Source organism: Zingiber officinale, chromosome 4B, assembly GCF_018446385.1.
Source record: "Zingiber officinale cultivar Zhangliang chromosome 4B, Zo_v1.1, whole genome shotgun sequence".
In the NCBI taxonomy this organism is placed as follows: domain Eukaryota; kingdom Viridiplantae; phylum Streptophyta; class Magnoliopsida; order Zingiberales; family Zingiberaceae; genus Zingiber; species Zingiber officinale.
Window position 1 is genome coordinate 76,650,998 of NC_055993.1, and position 19,635 is coordinate 76,670,632.

At 37.6% G+C, this 19,635-nt stretch overlaps 3 protein-coding genes across 3 annotated transcripts; all 3 read left to right on the plus strand.

Moving 5' to 3' along the window:
- Positions 1-1,774: 1,774 nt before the first annotated feature.
- Positions 1,775-10,338, plus strand: LOC121975195 (deSI-like protein At4g17486). The gene is made up of 5 exons (XM_042526677.1): positions 1,775-2,181; positions 6,159-6,225; positions 7,787-8,048; positions 9,598-9,718; positions 9,837-10,338. Exons 1-4 carry the CDS (start codon positions 2,060-2,062, stop codon positions 9,711-9,713), a joined length of 567 nt encoding a protein of 188 aa, XP_042382611.1. The 5' UTR covers positions 1,775-2,059; the 3' UTR covers positions 9,714-9,718; positions 9,837-10,338.
- Positions 10,339-10,842: 504 nt separating this feature from the next.
- Positions 10,843-11,670, plus strand: LOC121978319 (zinc finger protein ZAT5-like). The gene has a single exon (XM_042530679.1). It carries the CDS (start codon positions 10,843-10,845, stop codon positions 11,668-11,670), a length of 828 nt encoding a protein of 275 aa, XP_042386613.1.
- Positions 11,671-16,407: 4,737 nt separating this feature from the next.
- LOC121977620 (putative expansin-A30) lies at positions 16,408-17,424 on the plus strand. The gene is made up of 2 exons (XM_042530090.1): positions 16,408-16,689; positions 16,758-17,424. Exons 1-2 carry the CDS (start codon positions 16,497-16,499, stop codon positions 17,384-17,386), a joined length of 822 nt encoding a protein of 273 aa, XP_042386024.1. The 5' UTR covers positions 16,408-16,496; the 3' UTR covers positions 17,387-17,424.
- Positions 17,425-19,635: the final 2,211 nt, after the last annotated feature.

Consider the following 19,635-nt stretch of genomic DNA (forward strand, 5'->3'; position numbering starts at 1 on the left):
TGATTTTCTCTGCACTACTTCGGTTTTCTTCTCCGCACGATCACAGCTACCTCTCCAGCGATTTCTCCACTCTCACCGCCAGTTTTGAAGCTTCTTGGAGCAAGGTGTTTTTGCACTTCCAAGGTCAAGAGACATTCCAAACAAGAAGGAGAAGCTAGCTGGGGTTCATGGTGTAAAATCTTGTAAGATTTACTTGTATTTTGCTTCTTCTTTTTCTTCTTGTTGTTGTGTGAGTTTGCACGAGGTTTCTCCACCTCTGGCTGTGATCGAGAAGAAGTGTTTTTATTAGTGGAGAGCGTGTTGTGTGTGGATCATTGGACTAGTCACCTCTTCTTGAGGTGGATACCAAGTAAATCCTTGTGTTAGCATTGTATTTGTGTTTCTTATACATTCCGCTGTATATCATCACCAAGAAGCAAGTAACGACGAGCGCGATGAGCTATTCACCCCCTCCCCTCTCTAGCTACAAATTGATCCTAACATTGAGGATGTGAAAAAATACGCGAGGAGAGGCTCTCTCTCATGCGTGGGTGCGCAAGGGGGTGCAAATCCAGGGACCGGATTGCACTGAACCATGTTGACTCGTGTGCGAGCACGACCTGCGCCGCTGAATGCCGGACTGGTCGGGGTAAAATTTGAGGAGGCTGTAACCATAGGCAAAAGGTTACGCACATAAAAAAACAACAGAGGCTCTCCACCTACGTTCCTCCCTCCTCTGTTGTGTAAATTTTGTAATCACTTCTGTGACACATTTTGTGAAAGGCTAGGTGTCCCAAAGCTTCCAAGTAATATGATTATCCTTTTGGTGACAGCAAAATTTTTAATTTTTGGAATTGTTATTCTTTTATGTTGATTGATGAGAGTTTCTTCAAGAATAGCTTCAGAAAATATAATTTGAATTGTAGAGATAAGTATAGGAATCAAAGCTTTAAGCTGAACAAAACTATGATTGAATGCTGAAAATGTGATTTTTTTGAGGGTACAGAATCAAACCCGAAGTGATAAATAAAAATAGTATGATTTTTTTTTAAAAAAAATCATCCTTTATTTTAAGGTTTTTTACTGGAAGGAGAGACATTTCCTCATTTATAAAAAAAATATCCAAATTTTAAAATTATAAAAAAGAATACCAAAAATAATATTATTCTATTTCCACCCCTTCTACTAATCTCCTAAATCCCACGTTATTTTTTAATACATGAGCCTGATATAGAAAAATATTAGATTTATGCTTACCCTGGACCTGATATGGTCCAATATCAGACCAATATAGGTATATTTTTCATATCAGACCCAACATGTATTTTTATGAGAAAATATCAAGTCCAAACTAGACCTGATATGGAAAATATCAAACTTAAGCTATGCCTGATATGAAAAATATCATACCTACGCATATTGGATCATATCAATCCAAAGTAAATTTGATATTGGACCATATCAGATTTGATATGAAAAAACATCAATTTTATTATGGGTCTAATATGAGTTTATAACATGCCAAATGATGAAGTTGATATGGAAATATATCATATCCTTTTAATTTAGAGAGGGGATGTATGAAAAATGGAAAGAGAGGGGATTACGTTTTTTTCGATAATTTTACAATTAGGATATTTTTTTTTTTTTGAGAAATAAAGAACGTGGGCGCTAGTAACAAACTGTTTATTTTATTTTATTTTTTCTTTTCAAAAGTGTCAATGAACGAATCATTTGCAGCTTATATTTAATTTTTAAAATATAATAAAATAATAAAATTAAAAGGAAAGGCGTCCCCGTCTGGCCAGGCAGGGAGTGAGAAATCGGAACAACTTCTCCCCCGATCGCTGTTGTCGCTGCTAAGGATTGCTTCAATACTTCTTCTTCCCGTCGCGCTTCGATATCTTCCTCCTTCTCCCCTTGTAGCTTCTCGGAAGGGAAGGGAAGGGAAGGGAGGGGGAGGGGTAAGGGAAGGTCGACTTATGTGTCTTGTTAGAGAAAGGAGAGAGCAAAAGAGAAAGGAAAGGGGGCTTGCGGAAAAAGGAAATCAAAGAAGGAGGAAAAGTGTGGATTTTGTAGGATGAAGGAGGTAGCCCTGCACGTTTACGACGTGACCAATAGCGGATCGGAGACCATCCTCCAGATCAACCGCATCTTAAGGATCGTATCAGACTGGGAGGCATCTTCCACAGCGCCATCCAGGTCCCTTTCTTCTTTCCCCCCTCGTTTGTTGTTCTCGCTCTTCTTTACCTTCTGGCACCTTTGGTTGGGAAAACCAAGAAAGTTGTGTTTTCTGGATTCGAACTCTCAAGATCTGGAAGGGTTTTAGCCTCTTAGGTCCTTCAGTATTTTGATTGATTCTAAGTTATTGGGTATTATTTTTTTTTAACTGAATTTCTATTTCCTGGCCGCTTCGGAGGAACCCTAAAATGCGTGCAAATTTGATCGACAACTTCAGATGTGAAAGTGACTAACTTTACTTCTTTCTATGTGTTTGAAGTCGAATCATACGAGAATGAAACTGATTGCTTGGTTCAAAGACTATTCCTGTGATATTTTTGGTGATGTTTAGAATGTGATTTAGCAGAATTTTTATTTTGTCAAGTTAGGAGTTTCAGCACAAATTGATAGTGTTCATCCAGGTTAAGTATCATACATCTTTGTGTTGGTTGAAGTTCTGCCTCCAAAAATTAAAATAGAACTCCTAAAATGTTGACTATTCACAAGTAACTTGGAAGCTTAGTGCAAATCATGGGTACGATTGCAAGAGATCTCTATCACATATGCCATCGATCAGCAGGAATTTAAAAGGGTATTATATTTAATGGGTCATAAGAAAATGACAGCTACATTGCTAGAGATCTATGTCATGTTCTAAGTCACATAAACTAATTGGTTTTCTCAACTGATTGGACTTTTAGTCTATAGTAGGGTTGTTGATGAAAAAGTAGCGCTACTATTGATGGTTCATCAAATCCTCTCTGGTGGCTTTGAGCGATCAGATTTCTTCATTTAAAAGTATGTAATATACCTAATCATTATGGACTTACGCATAGTTACCCAACTTTTATATGGGGAAGAAACTTGATGCTCTCCAGGGTTCATTTTCTCAATATAAATGCTGAAATTAGCATTTCTTATTTTAAACATAAGTAAAAAAAATTTCTGAACTCCTCTCATTTATCATGAAGCTTGCTAATCTTTATTTAGTGTGTCAACTTAATGTAATCTGATGTTTGTGTTATTCACTGACAGTATTTCTTCTTGTTACTGATGGAAAGTTTATTGAAAAATCAGAGTTACTCTTGGAATCTTGCTCTTTCGCAGTCAACCAAATAGATGCTCTTATATCTGCGTTCAGTAAATGCTCATTTATCGTCACTTTTGTCTTTTTAACTGATCAATGTTTCTTAAAATGCAAATTCATGTCATGCATAATTTGGATAGGAAAAAAATTAGAGACAGGAAAAGAGAAGAATACAATCCTTTCCTTGTTTGCTTTTGGTCAGAAAATATGAAAAAGGTTTGCAAAGTTTTCTTGTTTGGGTAAATAACATGGGAAAGAAAGGGCGGAGGAGGAGATAATTCACTTGCCTCCATATTCAGAAGTTTTTCTTTTGAAAATTAGATGGAAGGGGAGACAAAAGACTAAATAGAGATGATAAGTGATAACAAATTACTATTCCAATATGATCCTACCTCCACATTCAACTGGTGGCTGGGTGATCTTCTAGCGGTTAGGATGATAATTTTAAATTCACCTCATGTTGCATTGGTTGTTCAGCTCAATATATTTAACGTGACCAAGGTAAATTCTTAAATAAGTTGAGCTGGAAGTCTAATGGCATTAAATGCCAGAACAATGTTTTTCCTTTCCTTTCTATTCTTAACCAAATAAGTGAAAAACTATTGTTTCTTCTCATCTGCTACATACAAATATGTGAACTGGAAAAAGAAAGCTACTTATGCTCTTCCCTGGCCAGCAATGCCTTTCTGATTCTGTCGGAGAAATTGGACATCCTATGATAGCATTCACTTGAGAGACTAAAGTGTGTAGAACCAGCACAGGTCTGTTTGAATCAACATGCTATGTCAATCATAGACAGTTAAAACTGACAGTTTATCTTATTGGCTGCTTTTCTGAAATTTTAGTTGCTCTAGTAATTTTCTAGTGAATTATAGTTTGATGTTTTCAAACTAAACAAAAAGAGATGCAAAGACGGTGAAATAGGTAGAATAGTGGAAAGCAGAAAAGTGGAGAATGAAAAATAGGAAGAAGAGTGGAAGGTAAGTGAGAGAATAGATGTATAGCACCGAGACAATTGTCCATGACTACCCTTGACATTGTTAGTGTCTCACTGTCACCATTTTCTTGCACGATCTTCTTAGGATTTGAGTAAGAAGACTCTCTGAAGCCTTAAGTTCTCTGATGTTGAAATTTGTATTTAATAGGTAAAAATTCATATCAGAGCATCAGCAAGATAGTCTAGAATAACAGATTGTCATGAGGTTAGGGATAGCAATAATAGGTAATCCAAATAAATAATAAGATGTATGAAATAATTGCTAAGAATGCAAGGTACCACATTCTTAGTCATCTACAGAAAAATGGGCAAATCCAACCAATCTTACTTACACAATGGAAAGAGTCACCAGCCAAAGGCTTCTCTATCCGTCTATCAAATTAGCCAAAGGCGTGCATTCATGACCCTTGCCAAAGTTCTAATCAGTTCCCATCAATATTCATGCCAAGAAATTATGAACATAAATCCAGTAGTCCAAAGGACCAGATGTCCAAAATCCAAATAAGAACATCCAAACCCATATGGATAAACTATGCATTCCAAAAGGCTATTATTAAAGTACTATAAAATATAGATAATTGTTAAATACTACTTTCATATGGCTTCTTATGAAATAATATATCATATTGTGCTGTTATTTTATGGACAAAAATGTGGCACATAATGAAAATTTTATACTAATTTAACTACTTGGGAACAAACACATGATTAGACCTTTTTTGCAGGTTGCTTAACAACAATTTTTAGTAAGACATTTAACCTTGATTTAAGTTAATACTGCTTAATTATAAAAAAATATTAATGTACTTAAGAGAGATTGCACAAGAAATTGAGAACAAAAGATAGTAAAGAAATCAATATCGAACATCAATTTACTATGAATAGGTTATAATAGTTTAACTTCATATAACATTAGACTTAATTACTATAAAATTTTTCAGTATTAACAAATTATCATAACCTTTCATTTTAGATATATATCATATCCTATTTGATTTTATAACATCAATTTTGTTGCCATCCAATTGTTGTGAAATGGATGGCCTGAATCCAAAATCACAACTCGAGCTAAAACTCCTAAATTCTCATTTATGTTTTTGTTTTATTTTTAAATCTTTGTTGTTATTTTGTTTTTTGGCATGATACATAACATGGATTTGTATTTGGGATCCATTAACAGTTGGATGGAAAAGTTAAATAAAGATATATGTGTGAAAAAAAAGAGAATAGGTTTGGATAAATTTGTTATGTCAGAATAGATACATTAAAATTGAAAGGATTATTTTTGTTAAAACTCTGAGCATACATAATATTTTCATTAAATAAACCTCGATGACGAATATAAATGTTGAGATTTTTTACAAATAAAGAAATTGAACACAAGCATACAAGTGAATTCAAGAAATATACTTTATATTTGGAATTTTGCAATATATGTATATGAAAGATATTATAATAAACATATATACTTCTAAGAATGTTTAGCTAAGTATAGATCATGAATCATATATTATTAGATTTAGACATTTAGTAGTGTAAATGTTAATGTAGCGTGCAAAAAAAAATAATATAGTATCTAGCAATACAACTGCTTTATGCTAATACTCTTGTGGATTGCTTCATTTTTTAACTGTTGTATCTTTGATTTAAAAGTGTATGGCTGTTCTAATTCCTTTCTTTATTAAGAGTATTTGCTTGATTTTGTATTTTAATTTTGAAAAATATTATTCCTATTAGCAGGACAGCCCATAAAGCCCTGTTCTGTGATTTACTTTTGGTCTCTCATTATTATATTTGGAAACAAGTGACCTTACATTTTATTGTATGACTGTATCTTAATCACTAAATACTGGATCTATTTGTGTGCTTAACCAGGTTGTTCACCATCTGTATCCAATCTTTGTGTTCCTGGACTGGAACACATATTTATCAATTACATCAGGTATGGACTACAGTGAGATGCCAACTAGAATGGAGGGATTAGCTCCTTGCTCAAGGATGTACACTTACCTCCTCATTTGACTTCTAGTTGTCATTCTGGTTTGACATTAATGCCTGCTGCAGTATTTGTCAAATGACTGGTTTGGTCCAATAAGACATAGGGACTGGATAAGGCTAATGAGGCAAGCCTTGTACTGCATTGCAGGGAGTAGCAATGGTATCCCTCAGGGGATACCACTTTTTCTGAGATTTAGTGCATGTCTCTTTCTTGAATTTCCCTTCCACTTGCTTTCGACCCTGCATATCCAGGCTAACTGGTTGCTGATACTGAGCTAGAGACTTGCCATTCCTGAGATAAATACTAAATTTCTGAACCATACCATGGATCATGATTTTTAAAAGTGGCTGATACTGCTGCCGATCACCTAAGTTGGATAGGTATCAGCTAAGGCCGATGCAATGCTTCCTAAAAAATTGATCATCTTATGTAGATTGATGAAGAAGTTTAAGGAACATAGAAATTCAAAGAAGTTTCCTAAAAATGAATTAATTTTATTAGAAAATAGCTGAAATTGATTGATTGCTCATCAAATCATGAAGGAGACGATGGAATCATTTGCCCCTAGGGCAATGGTGCAATGACAGGATGCCTTTTTCCTGGGTACCTAAAGATTGAGTCCCAACCTTTGACGAATTAACAGATGAATTTATCTTAATGAGCGATTGACCTAAGAACACTAGACTGATGAGCCGCCCTCTACGAGCACTTCCCGATTTTACCCAGGTGGTCAATAGTAAATTTTCATGGAGTCAGGCCGGTCACCTTAGGATTGGTTGGCGTAGGCTAGACACCTGGTGCCAACTAAAAAATAAATTTAAAATAAAGGAAACGATGGAAGCTGTTAGAGTTTTGTCAAACTAAATTCTTATTTAGTAACTTTTTTAATAATAAATGCAATAGTATTTGTTAATCTATTTTGGATTATTGATTTTAATAAATATGATATATTACTATAGGATTATATGATATTTCTAGAATAATATTTTATAATATTATATCAAATCAAACCCTTACTAATTTAAATAATTTATATCGGGTTACCATGCTATTTCATGACACACACCATTTGTCATCTTTGTTATCAAATTATACAATTTTCACTTTTTTTCCTCGACTAGTCCGATTTCACCAGTTTTGCTGATCCGATACAAATATACAATCATACTGTAGATTTTTTTTGAGCATCTGATTCTGATAACCATGCTATGCAAGCATGATGTTGGAATATGAGTGATTTTTTTCTTGAAGCAACAAGAATATAATTATTGCTGTCCTTTGATCCTAATTAGTAATTTAGTCTACTTCAAATATTGCTTGTTCCTAGACCTTTTTTTTACAGTTAGAAGAATGCTTAATCAGGAATTGAAACTTCTCTATCTCTATTTTATATTGTATTAATTTTATTGTTACCCCTATCAGTAAACTCATCATTGTATCTTAACTCAGGAGAAACTTCAATATCAATCTTGCTTAGTTAATCATGTTGTTGTTATTCTGACAGGTTTATGGAGATGAGGAATGGTCATTTGGATTTTGTGAACAAGGCTCTGGAGTTTTCAGTTGTCCACCATCTAGAAATCCTATGTATACCTACCGTGAGAGAATTGTTCTGGGGGAAACAGATTGCTCCATTTTCGATGTAAATATGATGCTGAGAGAGCTTAGTCAAGAATGGCCTGGGCAGTCATATGACCTTTTAGCAAAGAATTGTAATTACTTCCATGACACATTTTGTGAAAGGCTAAGTGTCCCAAAGCTTCCTGGTAATATGATTATCCTTTTGGTGACAGCAAAATTTTTAATTTTTGGAATTGTTATTCTTTTATGCTGATTGATGAGAGTTTCTTCAAGAATAGCTTCAGAAAGCATAATTTGAATTGTAGAGATAAGTGTAGGAATCAAAGCTTTAAGCTGAACAAAACTATGATTGAATACTGGAAATGTGATTTCAAATTTGAGCATTAGAAAATAAAGTTGGAAAGATTGAGAACTCTGGCAAGCATTTTTAAGTCAAATGTTTTGGTATTCTGGATATGTTATATATTGGTTGTTTCTTCATAGGTCAAAGGAGCAACTTTATAAGATTGTGCTACTGTAATGCACAAAATTAAGAAACCATAGAGTTTATAGGTGAGATGTTTGAGATGGTTACATGGTTTTACTAGATAAAACAAGAAATGTTACTAACAATAAGGTGGGTACAAGGTTTAAAGCATTTGTGTCAAAATTTCATGCTTGATTGAATCAGTATGGTGTTGGTATTATAGGATGCCAACACACGTGTTTTGGCATGCTCAAGAGTGTGCTAAGTTGGTTATGTGGGACTAGGTTCCAACCTCTAATTTGCTTTCACCTGGCTTGTTTGCTTTAAAAGCTAATCCAATAATTTGATAAATGAATTGAAATTTGTATGTTTAATTGTTTTAAATATTTAATATTAATTCAGAAGTTAATTAATATATAATTAAATTTAACTCTAATAGCTTTTTCATTATCTACACACCACATAATATGTGGCTTAACAAATTAACTAATATTATTTAACCATAGATTAAAAAAGTATATCGTATATAATTCTAGTTATTTAAATTCAACCATAATTAACTTAAGCCAATGATAACTTATAAAGAATTAAAATGTTGATATTAAATTTAAGAAAGCATGTCCTGGTACTTAATTGTTTGGGTTGGCCTGCGGAATTAAAAGTTTCGCTTGGTTTTATTCTGTCGGCTGACCTAAATAGCATGAAAATATAAATCATGGCTAGGTATAGCTCTAGTTGATGGGAAAAATGAGAAAATAAGTTAAAATATGCGTCCTATATATACAAGAGAAATTGATTAAACTTATTTGTGTTTGAGATGTAAAGGAGTCCATTGAAAACTCTTGTTCTCTATTTATTGAACCAGTGTAGAGACAACAATCTTGAGACTGTAAAGAAAAGTTTTTAGCCAAAACTAAATTTATGCTCCAATCATCATCAGATCAGTAAACTACATCTGCTCCATCCATTATTTGAACAATAATAAGCACTTAATTCTTAGTTTTCAAATAAACATATCAATATAAATATATATTCTCCAGCATGTGGCATGTGTCTAAATATCTAGAAGAAAATTCTTCTGTATGGTCTTTTGGTACAGGAGTATGACATTTCTAGTTTTGTTTCTCTTGTAAATTGGGATAGTTATCAATGGTAATGCTATCATGGTTGTTCTTGTTGCTAGGATGAGTTGGATTAACGTATACTGATCCTATTTTGTCCGCATTGAAGTTTATCTATTGAGTTTTTCTCCTAATTGTGTATCACAGGCTGGGTTAATCGCTTTGCCAATGCTGGTGATACTGCTGTTGTAGTTGCAGGAAATGCGGCATTCAAGTTTATATTTCTCATTCTGCCTCACATGAAATCACATGTTTCTCAGTAGTATATGTGAGTCACTGAGCTTCTTGGTTCTTGGCTTCTGAAACTACATCTGTTTCATTTTATTTCAAGATGAGTTAGTTTCACCTAATGGTTTTTCTGTTTTCCAATATATCCACTTTTGCAGCTGCGGCAAGCCAAACAAGAAATCCTAACCGCAAGCAAAGTTGCATACAGATTTATGTCTGGCCTAGCTTCAAATCCAAATTCAGAAGGCACACCAGAATCCCCAAGCAATTCTAACAGAGGCACCCCTAAATTTCAAGGTGCATGGTTTAAAAACTTGATGTCCATGGGTGCCAAACCTTCGACTAGCACATCAGAGCTTTTGGAAGAGTCTGGCGTCATTCCTACCCGCCCCCAACAGCATTCAGAAGTGACAACACAGCTCGAAACAAAATAGTTGTCGAAAAGTAGTTGAATCCATGTTGTACAACTAGAATCTTTGATTCCTACGATCACGACTGTAAAGAGTACTCATTGTTAAGAGAATTGCTTTGTGTCAAGTATTTGACTGTTATCCTTGGATCTGCTAAAATGATCAGGATCTATGCGAGTTGTGTTCATCGGGAAATTACATCATTTTGCCTAGCAAAGTGGCGATTAATTATGATCCTTTATTGTTTATACTTTTTAAACAGGCACCGCATTGAAGTTTATGCTTCTTAAAACAATGATCCTTTCCACGCTTAGAACTTGGGAGGAAAAATAGAAAAAATAATAGAAATCGAAAGTTAAAAGGGTTTTCTTTTTTATTAGAATTGTCCAAAGTAATTTTTTATTTATTATTTAAATAATATTTTATTGTATCCTAATTTTTATTTTATTTTTTATTTTTGACAATGGGATTTAGAACAGTTATGATATAATTATTATAATATAACATTGGTAAGAAATATCTATATTTATTATTATTATTATAATTATTTTTGTTTTTTTATATCTATATTTTATTTGTTTTTTTTTATTTAGAAAAAAAAAATCACTTGCTTCGCTAAATTCCGTTTCTCGCTTCTCTAAATTCCGTCCGTCTATAAATAGAGCCGCTACTCACTGTCTCTTCATTTGAAATCCTGCGTCGTCTTCTGTCTCCGATCTCTCGCTCTAGGGTTCAAGAAGAGCGACATTGGAGCATGGCCGGCAGACTCCTCCGATGCACACTGCCAGCTGCCTCGTGGGGGATAAAGCGCCAGCGAACGGAGGGCCGTCGCCCTTCGCATCCGCCCTCGGTTTTCCTCAGTCGAGATGAGGAGGACTGCATCCTCGGTCTCCTCATGCTGTCGGGTGCCCTGCTCGACCTTCGCCGCGGGGTTCCGCCGCCGCCGCAAGCACCAAAGCAGCTGCTGATGCTTCCTTCCCGATCGTCGCCTCCACCGGCGGAGACGCGGGAGCAAGAATCGCCTTATCTGATCTCATTCCCTGGGCTAATGCCGCTTCTGCCTCCGCCGAAGGAAAAGCAGTCTCCGGCTCTGAAACAACAACAACAGCAACGGCAGAACGAGACGCTTTCCCCTGCGACGCCTTCAACGGCCGATTTGCGCCGTTACGAGTGCCCAGAATGTGGAAAGGCATTCTTTTCGTACCAGGCCCTCGGCGGCCACAAAAGCAGCCACCGGAAGCGCCGCTGGGCGCAGGAGCAAGAATCGCCGTATCTGATCTCATTCCCTGGGCTAATGCCGCCGCTTCTGCCTCCGCCGGAGGAAAAGCAGTCTTCGCTTTCGTCCCCGGCGCTGAAACAAGAACAGCAGCGGCAGAACGAGACGCTTTCTCCTGCGACGCCTTCAACGGCCGATCTGCGCCGCTACGAGTGCCCAGAATGCGGAAAAGCATTCTCTTCGTACCAGGCACTCGGCGGCCACAAAAGCATCCACCGGAAGCGGCGGTCGCCCAGCGCCTCCAAGACAGAAAAGCAGAGACGCGTCAAGGCGAGAAGAGCAATACTATGCCATCGATTTCACTGACGGAGTGCTCGCCGATGAATTGGGGACTAGGCATCGACCTCAACCAGCCGGCGATAGAAAAGGATTAGGTCACGGAGGAGGAGGAGGCGGTGGTGGGAGTTGGCTGCCGATCAATTTCTCCTCTCCTCTGTTTTAATTTCATTTTAGGATAATGAAATGTCTTGTTAATTAATCTCTTGTTGTACATAATTCATTTGAAATGTTATGAAAGTGATTAAACTTCTACCTGCTTAGCTTAGCTTAGCTTGTTGTGCATTATTTACTCATTTATTTATTTATTTATTTTTGACAATTTCACATATATAATTTTGAGGGGAAAAACATTTCGTTTTATTTTTATTTTCTAAAAAATAAAAAATATAACAGTACATTTGGTTTTATTTTTATTTTCTAAAAAATACTTATTTTTTTTCTTATAAAATAACTTTTAAACATTTTCTATTTTACCATAAAATGATATTTTTTTAAAAAATAAATAAATATGAAAATTACCAACCAAATAATATTTCTCTTTTAGTTTTCAAAAGATAAAAATAAAAAATAATCAAACTTACAAATAAACATTTATGTCATGCAAAAATTAAATATATCAATTTTGAACATCACTTTATTTGAAATTTTTTTATGACGTTATTAATTAATACAATAGAAGTTTATAACAGTGAAAGTGTTACATAAATATTAATCAAAATTTGAATTAATTTTTATAAAATTATTTTTATTAAGAATGTCAGCTGCTACAATATACTATTACCAGTGTGGATTATAATTGAAGTATTTATATTATGGTAGTTATAATCTAATAACTTCTAAAATAAGAGTATCTTGAAAATAAAAATGTATTAAGTGAGATAGAATGTTATTTTAATAACAAATAAAAAAGGAGTGCAATTTGAATAAAAAGATCATTATTTTATTTTATTTATATTTTTAAATTAATTAATTTATTGTATTAGTTATAATCCACGGTCAACCTAAGTAGTTATGAATCCTGATTATGCCCCAATTCGTACGAAGTTGCATAGGAGATGTTTTATCCGAATGAGTTTTCTAGGATACATTACATGTCTCCCCTCTAAATCAGACATCAAAATTGAATAGAGTCTATTTTTTTTTTTTAAAAAAAATGAATGATTTCCAAACATGCGAAGGTTGAGAAACCTCCTTACTAGGAGTGCCCCTAATTAGACTAGCAAGTAGGGCGTCAAACCACGTAGGGATGGAGAAGAGGGTGATCGGGTTCTTCGACTACTTCATGTTGTTTTTGATTTCTTATAATTAAACTGCCTTCAACCTCCAAGTTGAACTTTCAAGAAGTAAATTGTGGAAGGAGAGATTGTTACGTCAATTCTTAGTATTCCACCTCTATCTTGGATTCTGCACCTTAACCATCTCCAACCATCTAGAGGAACTAATGAGGAGATAATGAAGGAGGGAGCAGTGCATCATGATACTGATCACACAAGGATAACTCTCTCATCCACTCAAACCACTGTACTACCGGCGTGAATCTTACTTTTGAATCGTTTGCAACCGCTAGGAATAAAAGGGAGTTTTTTTTTCCCTTTTTACTGTCTACTTTTCTTTACTTTCGCACTTTGCTTTTATATTTTTGTTTCATACTTTGTGTCTTGTTAGGTCTATATTCCATTTGATTTTGAATAAATATCTCCTTGTGTGTTTTCTAGTAATATTTTGAGAATGGGAAAAGTTTTTTAAGTTTGACCAAAGTTTTAGGTCATTGGACATGATTGAATGCTCTACTTGCATACTATTGGTTAGTGTTATGATAAATTATATTTGGATTAATTGAGTTTGATTGTCAAATTACCTAGAGAGGACTACTACATTCCTAATCTTTTCAAAATTACAATATCATATATGTGCACCAATATGATGAAGGATATCTCTTTGCTTATTCTTTGATTTTTTTTCCTTTTACATTTTAATTGAATAACTCACTCAACAAATTTTATCTTCCACCTTTGTTTTGCTATTCTTTCATTGAGAGTTTTGGTTGATGTCTTTATGAGTTAGAATGTTAAAATTTTAAGAGTGGGAGAAAGAGAGGCATATGTTTGAGTTCATGGAGGTTCCACACTGCAAATTGATTGGAAATTTTGAAATGGGAGATCAATTCAAGAGTCAGTTTGTTGGAGGGTTTTTAAGGCAGAATTCTCATTGAGATTTCTTATTTTGGATTTGTACTAAGTTTGTGGAATCCAGCTAGTTAGTTAACTGAATGTCACATCAATTTAGTAGGACAATTTGAGAGCATTTTCAAGTCCTAGTGTGGCTGTTAGCCTTGGATGATGCTGCTGAAAATGTCCATAGCCATTCTTATCTCAAAAACTAAAAAAAAAATCTGTACAAGAGTTGGAAAGTCTGTCAAAAGCTGATGGAATGATGCAAGATCTTGTTGCTGGAAAAGGTTTCCAAGAAACAGGAAAGTTTCATGGATTGCTGAAAGCTGAAGAAGATGCTAAATTCAAATCCTTAACTTTCTAAATTGATGTTGTTGCTGTATTTCCAGAAGTGGTTTTTGAATCTCAGTCCAGAAACTGAAATTTGCTGCTGTAATTCTGCATTTGTTGGGAGCCACATCATTCTCAGCTGCTGTGGAGTAGCCATGAACCTAAAAGAGAATTTTTGTTGTTGTGTAGGAATTTATCAAAGTTGCTGATTTCAGATGTGCTAGAAATAATTGCCCACAACAGGTTGTAATTCAAGGGGTTGCTGATTGGTATTGTTTAAGCCTTGTTTTGGCTCTTGTTGATGTAGTATGAATGCAACATCAAGAAATGCAGAAGATAAGTGTCGTCTACAAATAATTTGAAACTGCATTAAAGCCTCATTTGTACTTGTGCTAGCCATCATACCATATAGGCTTCATAATCAGAAACAACTTCAATTGAAACTCTTACCAATCCAGTGCTAGTTGGTTCCCTCTTCCTTCCACGGGTTCCAGAATCAGAATTCTGAAACTCACATTCAAAAAGCTTATTTCTAAAACTGAATTCAGGAAACTTAAAACTTGTAGCTCTTGGAGTGTTGCAACTAGGTTAATGCTGTAAAAAGAAAGAAAGGAAATCAGCAAGGAAGATTTTTGCAATTAGTATATCAGTTTCGATATGTTGTGTGCCAACTTTTCTTTACAAGCTCTGATCATTGGAAATTTCAAGTTGAGCCTAAGATCTCTAATTGTCATTTGGCGTTATGTTCTTCTCAATTTTTAGTGATAAGACATCTATAACTTTGGGAAATCCATATTCTGAAACTTAAGTGCTGAAATTCAGGATTTTGAAAAGGAATGCAGGGGGTTGCTGTTGGAGTTATTGAACCTTGTTTTGGTTCTTTATGTAGGAAATAAGATGTTCAGATAACAAGTGCCAACTGCATCAAAGAAAAGTTGAAAATTGTCTTGAATCTGAGATTTCAAGGTGATAACTGAATTTGGTGAGAAGTTGAATTGTGAATTAGATTTAAATTACAGTGTGCCAATTGCTATTGCATTTTCTAGCCACCAACAGTTTGAATTTGATCTCCTATCATTTAAGTGCTACATGAGACCTTTGTCCGAGCTGAATTCTTCATTGACAAACCCTGAAATTCCCCTGAATCTAGATTCTAAAATTGAAGTTAAAAAAAAAACCGAATTCAAGATTTAGCTGCATTTGATGTTTGAATTTATAAGTTGCAGGGATTAATCCTATTCGAGAGGCTTTCTAGCTGATGTGTTAACATTGTTGAAATTCTGAAACCGAGGAATATAATGTTATTTAACAATGAATTAAAAAGAAATGCTCTTTTACTATTTGAATAAACACGACTATTCTTTTATTTTGCCATAAAAAACGACTGTTTTTTTTTTTAAATTTGAGGGGACAATTGGATTACATGCGTTTATTAATATAATTACAAGATCAGCATATAATGCTCCAAAGTGATGCAGTGATAAAACTTTCAGAAAAATAGAAAAAGAATTAGGATTGAAAATGAACGTGCATAATTTATACTTTGAATTTATTTGATAGATAAATTAGTGTCTTAGAGATCGGCTTTTGAATATATATAAGTTTTGTTCTAGATTTATCCTATGGACAAATTAGGGGAAAAATTGTCTAATTTCAAGGTTAGTAATTTTTTTTTAAAAAAATCAACATACAAAAACTTTAAACAAACTTAAGCGTGGATAATGATAACTTAATTGTATTGTATACTAATCATATTGTGGAAGAACTTTAAAAACCACTAATCTTAAAAAAGTGCTAGTCTAACGAGATGTTTTGTTAAAGCTGATGAAAAGCGGTCTTTATGTGAGATTAATGGATAATAAAAATTTAATTATTCTAAATAATTAATAAATTAATTAAGAATTAATTATTTTGAATATAGAAAATTTAATGAGAATAAATCATACTTAATTTATTCAAATAAATTAGAGATATCAAATAAAAAGTAATTGAGGTTAATTAATTTAAATTTTAAAATATTTAAAGTTGTAAAAATTATTTTATAATCAAGTGATTGAGTGGTTAAGATTATGAGATGGTTTAAACTCATCTCTATAAATAGATTTGTTTGATTTAATTAATTTTAACATTTTTTTTTCTTTGTTGGTCTTTATGTTTTAGCAAATCTCTGCTAGGAATCATTCAAAGTCGTCCGGATGCAGAGAGACTAAAAAGCAGAGGAAGAGTTAGCTTCTCGCACGATCACACAATCCAAATTAAACCTGCAAGCACGTCTCGATCTCGATCGAATTCTTGGAAAATAATTGAAAATTGATTGAAGTCGCACTATTTATATGCTCAAAATTCAAAGGGATGCGCAATCTCGTCGATCCTTCAGGCAAGAGAACGATGGCTTTAGTCGTCTTCCTCCTTCTCCTCCTCGGCACGGCTGCCGTCTCCTCGGCCCTGAGCATCCCCGGCATATCTATACCTTTCCTCCCCTCCGACGGCTGGAGCAACGCTCACGCCACCTTCTACGGCGACGAGACGGCGTCGGAGACGATGGGTACGGTTGTGTCTCAGTGACACTTGCGTGCGTGTGGTTCTGCGAGACTGAGCTTGTTTAAACTGCAGGCGGAGCTTGCGGGTACGGTAACCTGTTCGCCACCGGGTACGGGACGGCCACGGCGGCGCTGAGCACGGTGCTGTACTTGGCGGGGTTCTCCTGCGGGAGGTGCTTCCAGATCCGGTGCTCTGGGTCGGCGTACTGCAACACCGGCTCCCCGAGCATCACCGTCACCGCCACCAACCTCTGCCCGCCCAACCTGGCCCTGCCCACCAACAACGGCGGCTGGTGCAACCCTCCCAGAGCCCACTTCGACATGTCGAAGCCGGCCTTCATGAAGATCGCCTACTGGCGGGCCGGCATCGTCCCCGTCATGTACCGGAGGGTGGCGTGCTCGAGGAGAGGAGGGGTGCGGTTCTTGCTGCAGGGGAACGGCTACTGGCTGCTGGCTTTCGTGATGAACGTCGGAGCGTCCGGCGACGTCGGGAGCCTCTGGGTGAAGGGCAGCAAGACGGACTGGATCAAGATGAGCCACAGCTGGGGGGCTTCCTTCCAGGCCTTCTCCCGGCTCTCCGGCCAGTCGCTGTCGTTCAAGGTCGTCTCCTACACCACCGGGCAGACCATCTTGGCCAACAACGTGGCTCCGACCAACTGGTGGGCCGGCATGACGTACCAGGCGCAAGTCAACTTCACGTGATCGCCGGCGACGACGATCGGAAAACTTCAATAGCGCCGTTTAACTACTGTTGTGCTATGTAAATCAGAATGCACTGTTGCTGTGTTCTGTTTAATTAGTTGCCTTCTATTTTGTAATCAATTTCTCTTGAAAGAGATTTGTAATCAATTTCTGTTTAATTATTTTGAAATACATCACTAAAATTAACAATGTTATAAGAACTTTTACCGAAGTTGTTCCGGTTAATTACCGTGGATAGTCAAGCTATCAATAAATTTATTGACACGCGCTCTCTTCAGACCGACGGTGACTTGAACAAGCAAGCCTAAAATACACTCGAGGAGAAGTTAGATCGACCGTGGAACTGATCTTGCGGTTTCAAATTAGAATTTTTATTGAGGTGATATGCCAAAAAACAGAAGATAACGAAAAGAGTAGAACCAAGTGAAATTGGGAAAAAAGATTCTCTTATCGTTATCTTCATGGGTGCTTATATTGTTCTCTCGGGGAATATTTCTAAGTTAGTCAAAATATCATCTGATTCTCTCGTGAATCTGAGAAGACGGAATCGTCGGAACGACGTATCTGGAATGTTGACCGTATTTCTATGACCCGGATAGTGAGTTATCTTCTGTGTTGACCAAGTCATCGGAAGACCTCCGGTCAACGCTACCTACAGCCAGCGACCGGGTTACCTCGGTCTCTGGTACCCTGATGTTCAAGGCGGATCCCGCAAATATATAAACAACCGAATAATAACAGCACAATCAAATAAATACAAGATAAGTACCGTGACGTACCCTGACCCGGGGAGGGGGCGCCCTCGAATGGGTCAGTGGGCTGATCGCGGTGCTGATCGAGTCGTTGTGGCCCTGACGAGTAGATGGATGTGAGTCAGCAGAGGAGCCGAATCTGAGAGCGACGATATACAGTCCAGTGCATCAGGGATTCAAAATGACGACACGTAGGCCACATATGATAGCGGCTCGTAGGTCGGCACACGACACGCAAGCCAGATATGATAGCGGCTCACAGGCCGGCACACAACACGTAGGCCGGATATGATAGCGGCTCGTAGGCCGGCACGTAGGCCGGATAATACCTATAACTCACAAGCATAATAACAATGCGAATGTTGAAACACAACGGCTCGATGGCCGGAACTACATCGGCTCGCCGGCCGAACACCATCTTGGCTTGAAGGCCAGCGTAGACAAATAGTCCGAGCGAGGCCGCCGCAGGAGGCGGCGCCCGCTGCCGGAGGTGGCGTCAGCGCCCGCTGGAGGGGGCACCGACGCTCACTGGGGGCGGCGACGCGCACTGGCGGCGGAACCCGCTGGCCGCGGCGCATGGAAGCGACTGTAGCGCGTGGAGGTGGCTGGTCAGGGGGCTGCGGCGCGCTCCCAGTGGTGTCGCTGGCGTGAGGAGACCACGATATACGAGGAGGAGCGACGGAAGAGGCGATGGTTGTCGGAGGCTGCGAGGCGGTATCCGCCGGGGGCAGCTGGGGTGGCCGCTAGAAGTGGCGATGACGGCGGTCACCGAAGGCGGCTGCGGTGGTGGTCGCCGGAGGCAGCAGCGACAACTGCTAGAGGCGACGACGAGGCTCCTCAGCGGCGCCAGCGCTGGAGGGAGGGCGAGGAGACGAGTTAGAGGAGAAGAGGGGGTGCGGCAACTGGCTGTCGTAGAGGCGGTGCTCTGTTCGTGGCGTTGGCGGAAGTGGAGAATCCCTCGTCTTGGTCCATGGACGCTGTGGCGGCGAAGCCAGCGAGGGAAACCTCATGCGCGCCAAGCTTCGTGTAGGGGGCTCTCATTGGCAATGGAGGCGACCGAGGACTTGGAGGGGGAAGGAGCCCAAAGTGAGGCAAGACCATCCTCTATGTTTGTGATCTGCTTGTGATCAGCGCCGGCGAGGAGCATGGATGGGAGGAAGAAAAGGCATCCTGGCGGCGGACCAAACCCCCCCCCCCCCCCCCCTTATAAACTAAAAATCCCTTAATATGTGAAATGATGAAAATGCCCTCCATCTTCTCTCTTATTTCCTTTGGGCCTTAAGAGTATATCCGCATCACAAGCCTCCCCTTCAAGTCTAGTCGAAGGAGACGCGAGTCCGACTGACTGGATAGTCTATCACCAAAGCTGGATCATTCCAGAGTGTAGAATCAAATCGTTGAACCCATTAGATAATGCCTCACGAGCGACCGCTATGGAAATGGTGTAATGTGAGAGAGGGTAGCGTTGCCGAGCGAACTAGGAGAAATAACACCAAG